Here is a 14,605-nt window from a genome sequence, read left to right on the forward strand (position 1 = left end):
AATGTTTTGGGGAGTGAAAAAGCAAAATCATGATATGCCATTTAGGTTCAATTTCTTTCTGCATCTGTTTGTTACATTCAGGAAAATATAAGAAAACATTCTACAGGCCCAAACAAATCACTCCAAGATCCCCTCTACAAGAAGCAGAGATCGTGAAGTGAGATTGTAAAATTACAGAGCGCCAAGTTTCATGGGTCATTATTAAAATATCGCCAGTCACAGATTAAATTATTCCTTCTAATTTTTCGAAAGCAAAAAGCCAAAAACCAGTCAGATCTAGACCATCTCACATGTGTCAAAATATTTCATAGAACAGTTCAACCACATAGTACAAACCCAGCCATGGTAGAAGGATAGTGGTTAAAGGTGAGAGGAGGAGGAGGAGGAGGAGAGTGGGCGAGTGAATGTGTGGCAAGGTGGTATGGTCTCTTTTACTTCTTTGTAGAAAAACACATTGGTAGCACATTGTAAGGGATGAAAACTAGAGAAAACCCTTTGTTAGTTACATAGATTTAAAGGCCTGAAAGGGCTGTTTTTCCATATAAAGAAACAATGCAAACTTTATTTTTCTGCTTGTGTTTTACCTTCCAAATATCAGGATCAAAGTGGTGTATCTGGTTGGGCACGATAGCTGGAAGGAAGGCGCAGATCTGGATTTCCAGCTCTCAGCCCTCAGTTGAATTTATTTTTAACAGAGCTCTTCTCTCCCACCTGTTTGCAAAGCGCTTGAGTTAAATGCATGCTTAAAACAACAACCCACAGTCTGGATAAAAGTCATTTCTTTTCATGCTTAATCTGGATCTTTCATGCCAGATCCTACCACTGTTCACCATCTGTTCAAGGAGGCAGTCAGGAAAACCAGGGCAAACGAAACAGAACATGCTTTTCAAGCCTTCTCTACACATTGGGAGGCTGCTCTTGCCCCGTCTCCAGAGCAGATGCAGGAGGGTGTGTGTGGGGGTGGGGTGGGGGAGGGGTATAGGCTGAGAACAGTCTTCCTGGGAGCCTCAATGGAATTTACTGAGGGCTACACCCACTTTGGGACCCTGAGGGTTGCCCAAAACAAACACAGCAGGGCTCTCCTGGCAGTTGCTCCTCCCTGTTCACAGATCCCACGTGGGAGTGTCTGACCCCAAAGCAGCCAGATCAATCAGTCCAGTTTTGTGGGTCACATGGTTAAGGGGCAGGACAGGTGGGCAGATCTCAGCTCCCCTCCTGTGGCTGATGCAAGCTTCTTGTGTGACCTTGCCCAATGCCATGCCTCAGTTTTCTCACCTGGAAAATGGGGATCAGAGTCTGGAAAGAGCTTAAGGTCCTAGCCAGACAGTTCTCACGGTTCAGCGAGCCAGCTCCTATAGCATCTTCAACCACCTGCCCTACGTCAGGCAGAATGGGTCAGCTGCTCACTTGACTTTCACACCCTTGAAGCATCCACCTCTGGGTTTTATCCTGCTGTCCATCACCATAGCATCTGGGCATCATGTCAAACCAACAGCAACAGCACAGGCCCTAGTGGGTTTCATGGAGTATCTGCTGCAGCCGCACGTGGCCCCCAGCTCAGGAGCGCCACCAGTCTTGGGCCCCCGTCTCCCCGTTAAGCAGGAGCCATTACTTCCTGGTAGCTCTCCAAGTGCCAATACACTGGTTAAATGCAGCCAAGGCTGGGAGGGGCGGGAGAGGAGACCCCAACTTCCATGGTCGGGGGGGGCAGTGAGATGAAGAAGCTTGTCTGGCCTTCTTCCCTTAAGAGCTCAGCCCCCGGTAGCAAGACCATCAAATAGAGCAACTGTAATCTCAGGGCAGGGAACATGTGGTGCTAGGTGGGTACTCGGTGATGGCCTCAGCTGGCCTCAAACCATGTGGGAGGTGGGTAGAACGCCCTGCAACAGCTCCAAGTTCCTCCCCAGCCTTCTACCCTTCTCCCTCTGTCTCAGAGAAGCCCCCCATTTCCCTCTCACTGCCCTGGAAGACATTGCTTCCCCCCCCCCAAGTAGAGATTTCACTCCACTCCCGCCTACATCCGATGTGCTCTGAGCTGTGTCTCCTTCTCATGCCTGCCTCCCCAGTGCCAGGGCTCAGCCTGAGCCCATGGCTGGGATCAGCTGCGGGGCAAGCTGTGTTTTCCCCCAGGAATTGAAATAGGGTGGGGGGGTCAGAGCTGATGAGGGGTGAGACCGTGAGGGTGAAGGGGGGCTGTATGGCACCATAGTAAAAACTGAAAAATGTTTCATGACCATTTTATTAGATTTTAAAATCATCACACAAATTAAAGCTGGCTACTCAAGCCTTCCATGAAGCACGACATCTACATCCTTCTTGGTTTCTTGTTATAATTTTGCACAACTCTTATTGAACTGCTTGAATGCAATGCATTCATCTTTGGTGGCTTCTCCGGTACTTCCATTCCTTCATAGAATCATAGAATATCAGGGTTGGAAGGGACCTCAGGAGATCATCTAGTCCAACCCCCTGCTCAAAGCAGGACAAATCCCCAATTTTTGCCTCAGAACCCTAAATGCAATCTGGTCCTGAAGCCTTTCCCCCCAGCCCCCAGCTCATCACTAGCTGTCAGGGAGAACTCATTTAGACTTTGCTTATAAATCATAATTTGAAATTATTAGGTTGGCCAACATCACTGAAATGAATGCTCTGACATGGTCATAAAAAACAAGAGCTGTATAAAGAAGCTAGTCTATGTTCATACTTTTCAAATCTATTTTACTTTTTCAGATACACATATTTTATGATACACGTTCTATGCTTTTAAAGTGTGTATTAATGTTTCAATTTTAATTCAAATTTCCAAACAATCACTGCATGTAACTAGTTCACAAAACTGTGGGGGGTGTTGGGGAAATTGGGGTGGGGGGGGTAAACACCCCTGTGGGGGGTGTAGGGAAATCCCTGAGAGGGAGGCAGCTCAGTGGGAGAGGGAAGAGGGGGATCCCAGCTGGGACATATGGGGGATCCCTGCAGCAGCCCTGCCTCCTCTTCCCAGCAGGGCAGCCCCTGCCCCCACCCCTGAGGAGCTGCTCCAGGCTCCAGCCACTTCACAGCTCCCTCCCCACTGTGAGCAAATGGGGCCATCGGCTTCTAAGGTGAGAAGTGGGAGTCAGGAGACACCTCCTGTCCCCCTCTCTCCACACACATACCCTTCCCCACCCTGTGCTGAGCCACCCCAGAGCCAGAGCCATCCCACCTTCCCATCTGAAGAGGAGGGGGGAATGGACAGAGCAGGCACATCAGGGATTTGAGCTCCCCCACCCCCACCTGGCCATCCTGCCTCTTGCCACAGCAGCCCATTAGCCCTTTGGCACTGGCCAGTGCCCACTTGGTGCCTGCCCCCCCCCCAACGAAGAGCCAGCTGGCTTGCAGAGCTAGCAGGGATGGTTTGGGAATAGGTTCCGCCTATGGCCCAGCTGGCCACGCTGTCGAGGAGGCTGAGCGGGATGCCAGAGTCTAGACTTGGCCCTTGGGTGGCAGAGCACCCCTCCCCCCCCCCGCCAAACCAGCTCTTGGCTTGCTGAAGGGAGGGGGGATGGGGAGGCCCCATCTACCCCAGTGGCAGGGAGGCAGACAGCCTCATTCCTTCTGGGACTGGTTCCCATGGGCAGTGCCAGAGCCCTGGCTGTGCTTGGCAACCTGGCGCAGGTCTCGCACGGACCGCACAGTCCAGTGAGCCAGCTCCTGCAGCACCTTCAGCCCCCACAGCTTCATCTCAAACAAGCTGCGATGGCCTGGGGCCGGCTGCCTCCCAGGCTGGCCTGCTGTGACTCAGCAGCACCAGCAGCTCCTCCAGCTGGTAGGCCAGGGCCGCCACCTGCAGCAGGATGGACTGGATGGAGGCGTGGAAGTCCATGTCCAGCGGGGTCAGGTGAAACCCCTGCTCTTCCAGGACCTCACCCAGCAATGTCTGGAGTGCCCGGTAGGCCTGCAGGTTGGCGCCCAACCGCACAGCCACCGTCAGCTCGCCCCCTTGCTCCATGGCCGGACCTGGCACACCCTCCACTGAGTCCAGGCTGATGGTCCTGTCTAGCCCCTGCCTCTCCACCTGAGGGGGGAGGTTCAGTAACAGAAAGATCAGCCCTCCACTCTCCCCTATTAGCCCCACCCACTCCCCTCCCTTCTCCACCTCATCAGCTCCCCTTTTCCCCACACCATCACCCCAGAACCACCCACTCCACCTCACCAGCCCCCGCAGCCAAACCCACTCACTTGTCCTCACCACGCCAACCACTCACTCCTTTCCTCATAACCAGAACCCATGCCAGGGAGAAGAGAAATCCCAGTGTCACTGAGACAGACTGTACCCCAAGTTCACCCTTTTCACAAGACCATGATAAATTTTGTACAAAGTATGCCTTGTGAGCTGGTATTTAAAAATCATAATCTGCTGAACATTATTGTCCAGGTAAAATGTGTGGCAACATTGTATGTAAAGTTATAAGATTCTACTGTGTAACATTGCTGTGATATGTTCCAGAGTTAGAAATGCAGGCCCAAACCAGTTCTACAGAGACAAAGACACACTGGCACCCCGGCCACGTGTCAGCATAATCAATTGGACAGTCACCTAGTTAAATGGCCATTCTGTGGCAGGAAGAAGGGTGTAAGCATACTTTACATATTGACAATAGGACAACTGGGAGCTTCCATGTAAACAGACTGCCTGTTGCCTGAACCCCAGTTAGAGGTAATCCTCCAAGAGGGGAGAAGGGTATAAGAATGGAGAGGACACACAACACAAATCACCTCTCTCCCCCACATCTCTACTCAGGACAGCTACAAAGCTTGAAAGACAAAGGAAACATCTTTGAACTGGGGGAAGGGTCCTGGCTGGGAGGCTTTTCAGCCAAACCAGACTGCTGTAAGCATATACTGAGAAAAATCTTTTGTTTTTAAGTTCACTCCATTTGTTAGGTATTAGCTGGTGTTACGTTTTTATTTTCTTTGTAACCAATTCTGAATTCTATGCCTCATTACTTGTAATCACTGAAAATCTCTCTCTTTCTTTAGTTAATAAACTTGTTTTATCTAAACCATTGTTGTTTGGATTGAAGTGTTTGGGAACATCCACTTGAGATAGCAGGGTCTGTGCATATCATTGTCCTTTGATGAAATTACAACCTTTCTATGAGCTTGTATCATCCAGTGGGTGTTGGGCTGTACAAGATGTACATTTTTGGTGAAAGGTCTGCCACTAGGAATTGGCTGGTGTTACCCTGTATGTAATTCATGAGTGGCTGGCCAGAGCAATCATGTAAAACAGCTGGGGGTGATTTTGTATGCTAAAGGCTGTGTGTGAACAGACCAGGAGTGGTGGCTCTCACATCAAAACAGTGTAAAAGGCACCCCAGGCTGGAGTATTGAGGGGAAACAATTGTTTAGCAGTCCAAATTGTACCCTGGGCAATGGCACAGTCACCAATCACTCGTACACCAAGGCAGACCACAGTAGGGCCAGTGAACGAAGAGGAATCTTTATTATGAACCAGCTTGCTACCATCATTGCCCTGGGCCTTGGCTGCTCCACATTGTCTGAATAATGGAGAACTGAGCAAGGAGGAGACAAGAGTTTGCAAAATTGTTGCTAGTAAACCCAGCAGAAGGGACAGAATAGCCTGCCCTTGGCCTAGCTTCTGCTGTTCTGGGTTTGCTTTAGTCAGCCCTTAGATGGGACAGCTAGGAGGTAGCCACTGGCCAGTGTTGTGTGTCCCTCTGTCTCTGATTCACAGAGGAGATGGGTCTGCTACAGTCTCTACCTACCCAGGCTGGTTCTTTAGCTGAAGATGTAGCAGGTCACGGGTTTAGCTCTGGAAGTCTCTGTTTCAAGGCCTATTGTCAGAGAAAACAGTAGCCAGCCCCTAGGTGCTGCCCATGGCGGTACTGGCCATACATACAGGATAGAGGCCTCTGAAAAAAATTTGTGGAGTGGTGCTGGATAATCAACTGAATAGAAGCTCCCAGGGCGACGCTGTGTCCACAAGAGGTAATGCAAGCCTGGGATGTACAAATGGACTCTCGAGGAGAGGGGTTATTTTACCTCTGTATTTGACACTGGTACAATCATTGCTGGAATACCATGTCTGGTTCCAGAGCCCACAATTCAAGAAGGATGTTGATAAATTGGAGAGGGATTAAAGAGGAGCCAAGAGAATGATTAAGGGATTGGAAAACCTGCCTTACAGTGAGCAAGGAGTAAGACTCCAGGAGCAAGATCTATTTAGCTTAACAAAAACAAGATTAAGGGGTGACTTGATCACAGTCTAAGTACCCACATGGAGAACAAATACTAAATAATGGGCTCTTAAATCTAGCAGAGAAAGGTCTAACAACGCCTGCAAGTTGAAGCTAGACAAATTCAGGCTGGAAATAAGGAGTACATTTTTACTGATTAGAGTAATTAACCACTGGAACAATTTACCAAGGGTTGTGGTGGATTCTCCATCACCGACCGTTTTTAAATCAAGACGGGATATTTTTCTCACAGCTCTGCTCCAGGAATGATTTCGGGGCAGTCCTCTGGCCTGTGTTTTGCAGGAGTCCGACTAAATGATCACGATGGTCCCTTCCAGTGTAATCTATGAATTTGGGGGTCACTCCTCTCCTAAGCAAGCACCAAACCAATGGAAAAGCAGAATTGCAGGAGCTCTGCAGGAGTTGCCCTCTAGAACTGGCTAGAAAATCCCTGCTGGAAAGCTCTCTGATGAAAAGTCAGGAGCATTCAAGGAAGGTGTGAGGATTAGGGAAACTTACACCAGGGCTTTTCCAGAGCTTGGCACCCCGTGCTCCTGTGATAGTACCAGCCCAGATCACCAATGTGCTGGTGGAAAGCGGATTCAGGACTGACGCAGATTCCATGAACCATCAGCACTGTTTCTTTCTCTAGCGGCGCCCACAAGGAGGTGCCATGCCTGAGGCACCTTGAATATTAGCATCCACCTTCCCCCCCCCCAAGCTCTACCATCTGTTGAGAAAAACTCAAGGTCCTTCGCCTCCCCCCCCCCAAACCTCCCACTGCATTTTGGGGCGAAGGGCAGGAATTTTAACCCATACCCCACCTGAATTTCCACATTGCCCACAGATGCGCATTCCCTCCCACGGAGACCGCTTCAACTTCTGCGCAAGGGAAACATGCGCCATGTCCTCTCTCCCTGATCCAGAGGGTGGTGATGAGGCCGTAGCAATCTCTATCTCGCTAGTTCAGTCCCCAGAAGGGTGCGCGTGATGCTTGCTTTTAAGCATTAGTCCCATTCTACCTTAGAGGTGGCTGTGTTTCTGCTTCAGGGGTGATAAAAAAAGAACAGAACCTGCACTAGAGGTGCAGTCGGACAAAGGAGAAGAGCCTGGATTCTCTGCAACAGGTGGAAGAGACATTGATTACTCATCTCCCTACCAACACGGAGAGGGGAAAAGCACAGGAGGAATTCAGTCTACACCCTACCTCTATGAGGCTGCACAAGGACTCTTTTGCTCACCTGGCAAATCCCATCCACTGGCTGAGCTGATTGACTGAATACCCCGCGCCCCAGCTCGTTATAAACCTGTACCCAACATGCATCCGTATCCAGTATGGGAAGATGACCTCCCTGTCTGGGGGTTGGGTGTAAACTAGAGCCACTCCCTTTGCTTTTAAAGACCGTGTTGGAGCAAGGTGCCACCGTGCTCAGCTGCCAGGCGAGATGTCGCAGTTTGAGCAGCTGACGGATCGGCCTAAGAGGAAGAGACTCACGTAGGACTCCAAGAGTCTGGCCACGTTGGAGCGGATCTTCCCAGCCAGGAGGATGGCGTGGCTGCAGAGGTTGTGGTGTTGGAGGGTCACAGGGGGTTGCTCGGCCAAAGCCGGCTGTCCCAGATGCAGATGGCAGCTAAGCCACAGAGCTCACACAGGGCTGTTTGTGCCACGGCCAAGCCAGAAAAATCCCTTGCTCAGCTCACACATTCCAGTTCTAGAGAGCATTAGTCACTCACGCGCCTCTCTCCCCCACTCTTCTGTCTCTGAGGCCTGGGGAGAGACTGAACACATCTGCATTGGACAAAGGCAGATTTTTCATCTCTTACCATGTCCCTCCTCCACGCACCTTCAAGTTGTCTGGCCCAGAATCAGTCTCCCACTCACTCCACCCTTCCTCCCCCACAGCCCGTCTCCCTACAGCTCTAGTCCACTCATCTGCAACTACATCCGTCCCTCACAACTTGTATGAGGGGTAGTCTATTTTTTGTCAAGGTCCAAATTTCTTGGTCAAGGTAAAGTCAAGGTCCAAACTCCAGAGAAAAGAATAAAAAAAGTGAATAAAAAGATTCTGGAGTCTGTTCAAAAGCATCTGGCAATTGGGAGTTGGCCCACGGTCCTATTGACTACCCCTGTTGTATACAGTTGCCAAATGGGATTCCTGATAATCCCTCACTGAGATGTGAGACGAAGCCTGATACGATCCGTTATTTCCTGCATCCTCCTGGTTCTGTCTGGGAAGTTCTCACTCTTTTCTATCACGCTGAGCCAGGTCTAGTGCCCATAACCCTCTTCCCAGACCTGTAGTCATTTCACTAGCTAATGTTAAGCAACGACAAATCACAGCCAGATAAATGAATATAAGAGAAAATAAGCATGCATGCTGCATCCACACTTGAATTTTCTTGTTCAGCAAAGGTGGTCTGATCAACAGCCAGAGACCACAACCATTACACAGGGACCAAGATTTGCAAATATAGGTATCTAAATAAGTGACTTGATTTTCCAAAATGCTGAGCACCTGATAACTTCCCATGGCAGTCCACAGGAGCTAGTGGCTGCTCAGCAGTTTGAAAAACCAAGCCATCCCTTTTAGGCTGGTTTTACAATCTTGGCCAGTGCTCCCCACTAGGTTCTTCTCCTGAGCCCGTCATTGCAGAGGCAAGGTATGTTTTCTATCACCATGGGCTGCTTCCCTCTCCTTGAGCTGAGACTGGAGAGCACCACTCACATTGTGGGAGCTCAGGCCCACAGCCCCCAGCTGAGGGCTCGCAAATCCAGGACAGCATGTGCAGCTCTGTTTCTGCACACCTGCAGGAGTTTATTTGCACCCAGATATGCACTTGGAAAGCTTGTCTCTCTCCTGAGATTCAAAGGGCCCCAATGCTTTTAGTGGTGACTGTGTCCTTCCAGGCAGAAGACAGCCCCTGCACACTCATGTCACCAAATAGCAGACAGCTCAACCCGATTTCCAGACTTTTGACCATGATGCAAACCCCTGATGCAAAGGGAGAAAGCCCCATCCAGCAGGCATGGTACTAGTGTCATCCATCCTTACCACCCACATCCCTGCTTATCTGCAGTCCTCTGGGAATTGAATCGGGTATTTACCCTGCTCAAATGTAACTGAAAACTAATGGCTCCCACACTGCTTATACATAACCATGCCCTACCCCTGTGATCCCAGGATAATCCACTACAACCACTGCAGACAAGCTGCATGCACCAAGACAAAACTTTTATTGTGTTTTCCTTTATACATTTATTTTGGTTATGTCTTACCCAGTTTAAGAGAAAACGAGTTGAAAAGCAGAGTATCCCTTTATTATTACATTTTACATTACCCTTTCCCCAAGTTGGGTTCAGGTAGCTACCTGGGCTCCCCCTCTCCCTGTGGAGATTGCTGTGGGACAAGACTTATAGCAATCAAAGGTTTGTCAGCTTATGCATCTCCTCTCCCCAGCTTCCCCCCCCCCCCCCGACTAGAGGGGTGTGCCAATGCAACAGCTGTGTTGCCACCTGGTGGCTACTGCAGGTAGTGCTGCTAAGCAGTATCAAGTTTAACCCCCCTCCCCATTGGCAGGTTTCATGCAAATCAAGGTTGTGTCCCCTGCCTCCCCTCCTGTCCCAGGAGCTGAAGAATGCCCAGCCAGCTTTCAGGAAGCATCAATGCCAGATGGAGTGGCAGCAGAGTGACAGCGGGCAGCTGACGCCCCATGCACAAAGCAAAAGCCCCTCTGCACAATTCCGTGTCCCGCTATCAAGGTTAAGCTTGCGCAGAAGAGGCAACTCCAATTGCGGAGAGTGCAGCTTACATGAGCGCCCACATTGAATACTAAAAGGAAGGGGTGGGGAGTGATGTTAAGTCAGTCACCACAAACCAGTTTACGTGAAAGGGGAAAGAAGCACCCTAAGCCCAGCTCCCCAACGTGCTCCCACCGCCGGAGAAAAAATAAATACATGGGGGAAAAAATACAAAAATGTTTATTGCAAACTACTACAATAATTTATTGAAGCAAACTGCATGCGAGTGGTGGGAGAGACATGGAGGGGGAGAAGCAGCAGGAAGGCATTGAGTGTCAGTTTTCATTTTTTAAACCCGGGGCTGGAAGTTACACAGGTCTCTCCTGCCCTGGAGGTTAGAAGGCTGTGTTTAAGGACAGAAACAATTGGATGAGACCAAAGGGGGAGGGAGGGAGGGAGAAAGGCTAAAACCAGGAGAGTGTGTGGGATGACAGCAAGGAAGTGACAGGGATAGGAAGGACTTCAGAGGTGAATTACCCACTCATTGCTGCCTGCTGGAAATGTGAGAAACTTTCCCTCTACTGGAGAAGTTGAGCAGCCCACATTCTTATTTCCCATGCTAGGTGACTGGGCTGCATCATTCTGTAGGTAAGTCATGGGGCAGTCTCCACAGCACGCTGTCTAGCTATTGCACCACCCCAGAGTGAGATTTCCACCCAACACAGCATTTTAGTGCCATCCTTAGAAATAAAAGGAAATTGATAAGGCTAAGTTCTCCTTTTAGTGTTCCCTGGAAGGCCCGGTCTACACCAGACTTCAAACCAAGTGATGGAGGGTTTCCACAGAGTTCCCGCAGAACTGGTCTGTAGCAGGGTCTGGCTGGCTGACCAGCTAGCCAAAGCTAAACTGCACCACAACAGCTTTTAATCATGCAAAGTCAGGACCTAGACTAGAAGAGTTTTGAACACAGGTGTCAGGAATTGGCCACAGCCATGCTGGCCAGCAAAACCATATCTAGGGCTAGTTGAAAGCTCTCCATCAAAACTGGTTTTGAGCAAATTATTTAGTTCAATTTTCTGCAGAAAATTTCAGCTTCCTGCTCAAAATCCAAAATCATCAATTTGGAAATGTTAAAATTGTTTTGATATTTATAACTGAAATGAGACATTTCAACATTCCAAATGAAAGTTGGTTTGGTCTCATTTCAACATTAAAGCACATCTTCCTGGGCTGCTGCAAGTTGTAGGTCTGATGCCTTAAGCCCTCATTCCATTCTTAACTACTCATGTTCTCAGCTGGACTACATCTCCCATGATGCACCACAATCATGTCACTAGATGACACACAACCAATCAATCAGAAAGAGGGAAGAACATAGTGCATCAAGGGAGATTTAGTCTGACCAGGGAACCGAGCCCATAGGGTGACCTGCAGCAGCTCAGGTAAACAGTTTAATGTTGAACTGACCCAAACTGAAGTGAATTGTTTCACAATATGTTTGACATATGTGGGTCGACCTGACCAGAAACAAGACAGTTTGCTGTGATTTTTCCAAAAGATTTCAGCGGTCAGCCTGTTTCCAGTTTTCAGACAAAATCAAAACGTTCTGTGGTAAATTTCCAATGCAAATGAAATTCTTCTAGTTCGTCAAAATTTTCTGCAGAAAAACTCCATTTTCCAACCAGCTCTACAAACAAGTTTTACTGGCTCGGTGTTTAAACAGGGTATTGTAACTTCCTTCCAAACCACATTGACATGACCAAACAGATTCCTTGCTTTTTCCAAAAAGCAAACAACTGTAAGGTCACTGGGTCACTGCACAAAGTTTGACAACGGACAGAGCAAAGATCTGCGCTCAAAACTTAAGATACATTATGTCCTAAACCTTTCTGAGGGACAACAACTGTCTTAATTACAAGGCTATGCATGCCCATCTCTCGCTCTTCGGCAAAACCACACCACCATGTCTCATAGAAACAAAGAACATTTGTGAAAGCTGGCCTTGTAAGGAGCATGTGTAGAGGGAACACACCTCATGCTCTGTCCCCAGGGGTGTCCATGCAGGGAGACAAGTTGCCATTCCCACAACCAGATGTCAGTCAGTCTGCCTCTATTCAAATCAAGTGCAAGATAACTAAGCCCAGTTTCTTCCCCCTATAGCTGTATCTCTTTCAGGAAAGGAGAGGCAGAATTGGATAGGGAATGTGATATCCTGCACCACTTAGTTACACATCTGTCAAAAGACTGGAACAAGTTCCTTGGCTAACAGCGCTAATTCTTCCCACGGCAGGGAGTGAGGATGAATCAGTGAGAAAAAAGGGTTAATGCAAGGAGCTTGGAATAAACTGGGGAGGGAGACACACCACTATATAAGTTGTTTCTGCAGTTCAGAGCCCTAAACTAAGCTAGTCATTCCTCACCACCTACCCCACCCCAAAGCAAACAACTGCTCCAAAACTCCACAATACAAATGGAGTTCCTCCCATGGGGTCTATCACACTGACCTGTTTACAAACAGCTACTCGGCTTCCCTAGTGCTTTCTTCACCCTGATTATCTTTGTGGTGGGGATCAGCCCTACAGCTGCTGCTCCAGCATGGCTTACCCCTATGAGTTCCACTGATGTAAAGGAGCCCCCTCTGGAATAGCCCAATCCACCCCAAATGTAATTAAAAATACCAGACCCTCTGATCAATAAATAAGGACTTTCGTTACCACCACACAAAAACGAAACATGTTCAAAGTGCAAATGACTGTCACCAATTGGAGACTTCTCACTGCCTCTCCAACACAGGGCTCTCGTACAGAGCCAAGCCCCAGCATTTCAGCAAGCGAGCACCATCTGAGCGCCAGGGCGTGCCCTCTACTTCCCATCAGTGACAGAGAGGAAGGGTGTGAGAGGCGGGGACAGGTGCTGTTTTACAGCTCACCCTGCTGAGGGGCCCTAAAGTGCCAAGCCAAACTCCCAGACCCAGGAGGAAGAAGACAAGACTGCAAGGATCAGAATGCAGCAATGCATAGAAGTTGGGCAGAGGGAGTCCTAGGAACGAGAAGCTGGTCCACAGCCCAAACTCCTTCAAGTTTGCAAACAGGGATTTGTTGAGGAGCAGGGAAGGCGCCTGGGTTTGGGGTGAGTGAGGGCCTCTGGCTGCTTCCCTTCACTCGGAGAATTCCTTTGCTCTGTCTCCCTCCAGTAACTGTGGCATCCCTTTCTGAAAAGGGACAGGAGGACAGAGAAGGGGTCAGGAAGAGGGGGATGCTGTGATCCACACTGGAGAGGAGCAGGCCCTTCTCTTATTTACTAGTATTTTAAATTTGTTTAACTTCTCTCTCTTTTTTTTTTTTTAATAAGTTTCTCCATTTTTTCTTTTAAATACAAAGTCCGAGCTGTCCCAACAACCACGTGCTCCCTGCCTGCTAAGGTCCGGTAGAGTCAGAATCTTCAATCAGAACCTCTGTGGTGGCTCCCAGAATCTCTGTGTTCATGACCAGCCCTTCCGTGCTCCCGCTGCTACCGCCACCAACGAAGAGCTTGCCATCGGCCATCAGGCTCATGCGCTCAGCCCCACTGCAGTACGCCTTTGGCATCCCGTCGGGGTTCAGCAGTAGGCACTCGCCAGGAGCAGTGCTTCCCAGGGGGTCAGGGAGGAGGGGAAGGCCCTGGCCATCGGTGGGTGGGGCAATGGACTCTGGACTAGTGCCTAGGATGTCGGTGCTGGTGATTAGGGCGCCTGCATTGGCGGCTAGTGCTTCAGCAATAAGCACCTCTGGGTGGCTCTTGGCCTTATGTGCCACCACGCTGTCCTTCTTCTCAAACTTCTTGCCACAAATGTTGCAGGAGAACTGGTAGAAAGAGTCTGCATCATGCTTTTTCATGTGCCAGTTCAGAGAGGCCTTCTGCCGGCAGGTGAAGCCGCAGATCTCACACCTGATGAGTGGGAGAGAAAAAAAGAAACGTCAATATGGGAACAGGACACACAAGGAGGTGCAACAGAGAATGCAGGCATATGATTCTATGATATGAAACAGAATCACAGACAGGCACATGAGGCAGAGTCAGCTGTGGCCAGGGAAATGTGGCCAGCTGAAGGAGGAAGAGGCATATTTCAAAAGGCAAGACAATGCAGGACTATACTCACTGTAAAGGCTTCTCGCCTGTGTGGATCATCCGGTGCACAGCCAAGTTGTGGGAACTCTTAAATGCCCGGGCACAGTATTCACAGATATAATCCCTTTGATCTGTAAAGCAGCACACACATCTCATCTTAATACTTGCATCTGGATCAGAACCACATGCTTGGGTTGAAAGTCCACTCATCTGAAAGTTGCCCTATGACCCCACTTTTAATTTTGAAGGTTCTTGGGTGAAGCTACCTGAAAGTGAGGCAGCAATTTGAGTGTTAAGAACTGTCTGATCCCACCAGGACTAATGAAGGAGGAAGCATCTCAGGTAGAGCTGATGGGCTTGAATGGGAGTCCTGACCAATCCCACATGCTTGACAAGGTGAAGCTTGAAAAGAGCATCTTAAATGTGGAGAAAACAGGATGACACTGTTGCAAAAAGGCAACCTATATGCCAATAAAATACTGCTACAGTACAAACGCAGAGGCTTATTTCCACCTACTTGCAC

At 49.1% G+C, this 14,605-nt stretch overlaps 2 protein-coding genes across 4 annotated transcripts in view; both read right to left on the bottom strand.

Moving 5' to 3' along the window:
• Positions 1–3,290: 3,290 nt before the first annotated feature.
• CNTF (ciliary neurotrophic factor) lies at positions 3,291–10,060 on the bottom strand. Its single transcript, XM_073348900.1, is given in 4 exon segments — positions 3,291–3,748; positions 3,750–4,051; positions 7,732–7,867; positions 10,047–10,060. Coding segments are annotated over 4 exon segments (618 nt in total). The 3' UTR covers positions 3,291–3,582.
• A 139-nt stretch (positions 10,061–10,199) lies between these two features.
• ZFP91 (ZFP91 zinc finger protein, atypical E3 ubiquitin ligase) overlaps positions 10,200–14,605 on the bottom strand; it is a 31,740-nt gene continuing 27,334 nt past the window's right edge. For all 3 annotated transcript variants that reach the window (XM_073346737.1, XM_073346736.1, XM_073346739.1), the window contains 2 exons: positions 14,114–14,213; positions 10,200–13,902 (listed from right to left, as the gene is read on the bottom strand). In XM_073346737.1, coding sequence (XP_073202838.1) covers positions 13,392–13,902; positions 14,114–14,213 — 611 coding nt within the window. In that variant the 3' untranslated portion in view covers positions 10,200–13,391. The remainder of the gene's footprint in view (positions 13,903–14,113; positions 14,214–14,605) is intronic.

This window comes from Lepidochelys kempii, chromosome 6 (genome assembly GCF_965140265.1).
Source record: "Lepidochelys kempii isolate rLepKem1 chromosome 6, rLepKem1.hap2, whole genome shotgun sequence".
NCBI classification, from domain to species: Eukaryota; Metazoa; Chordata; order Testudines; family Cheloniidae; genus Lepidochelys; species Lepidochelys kempii.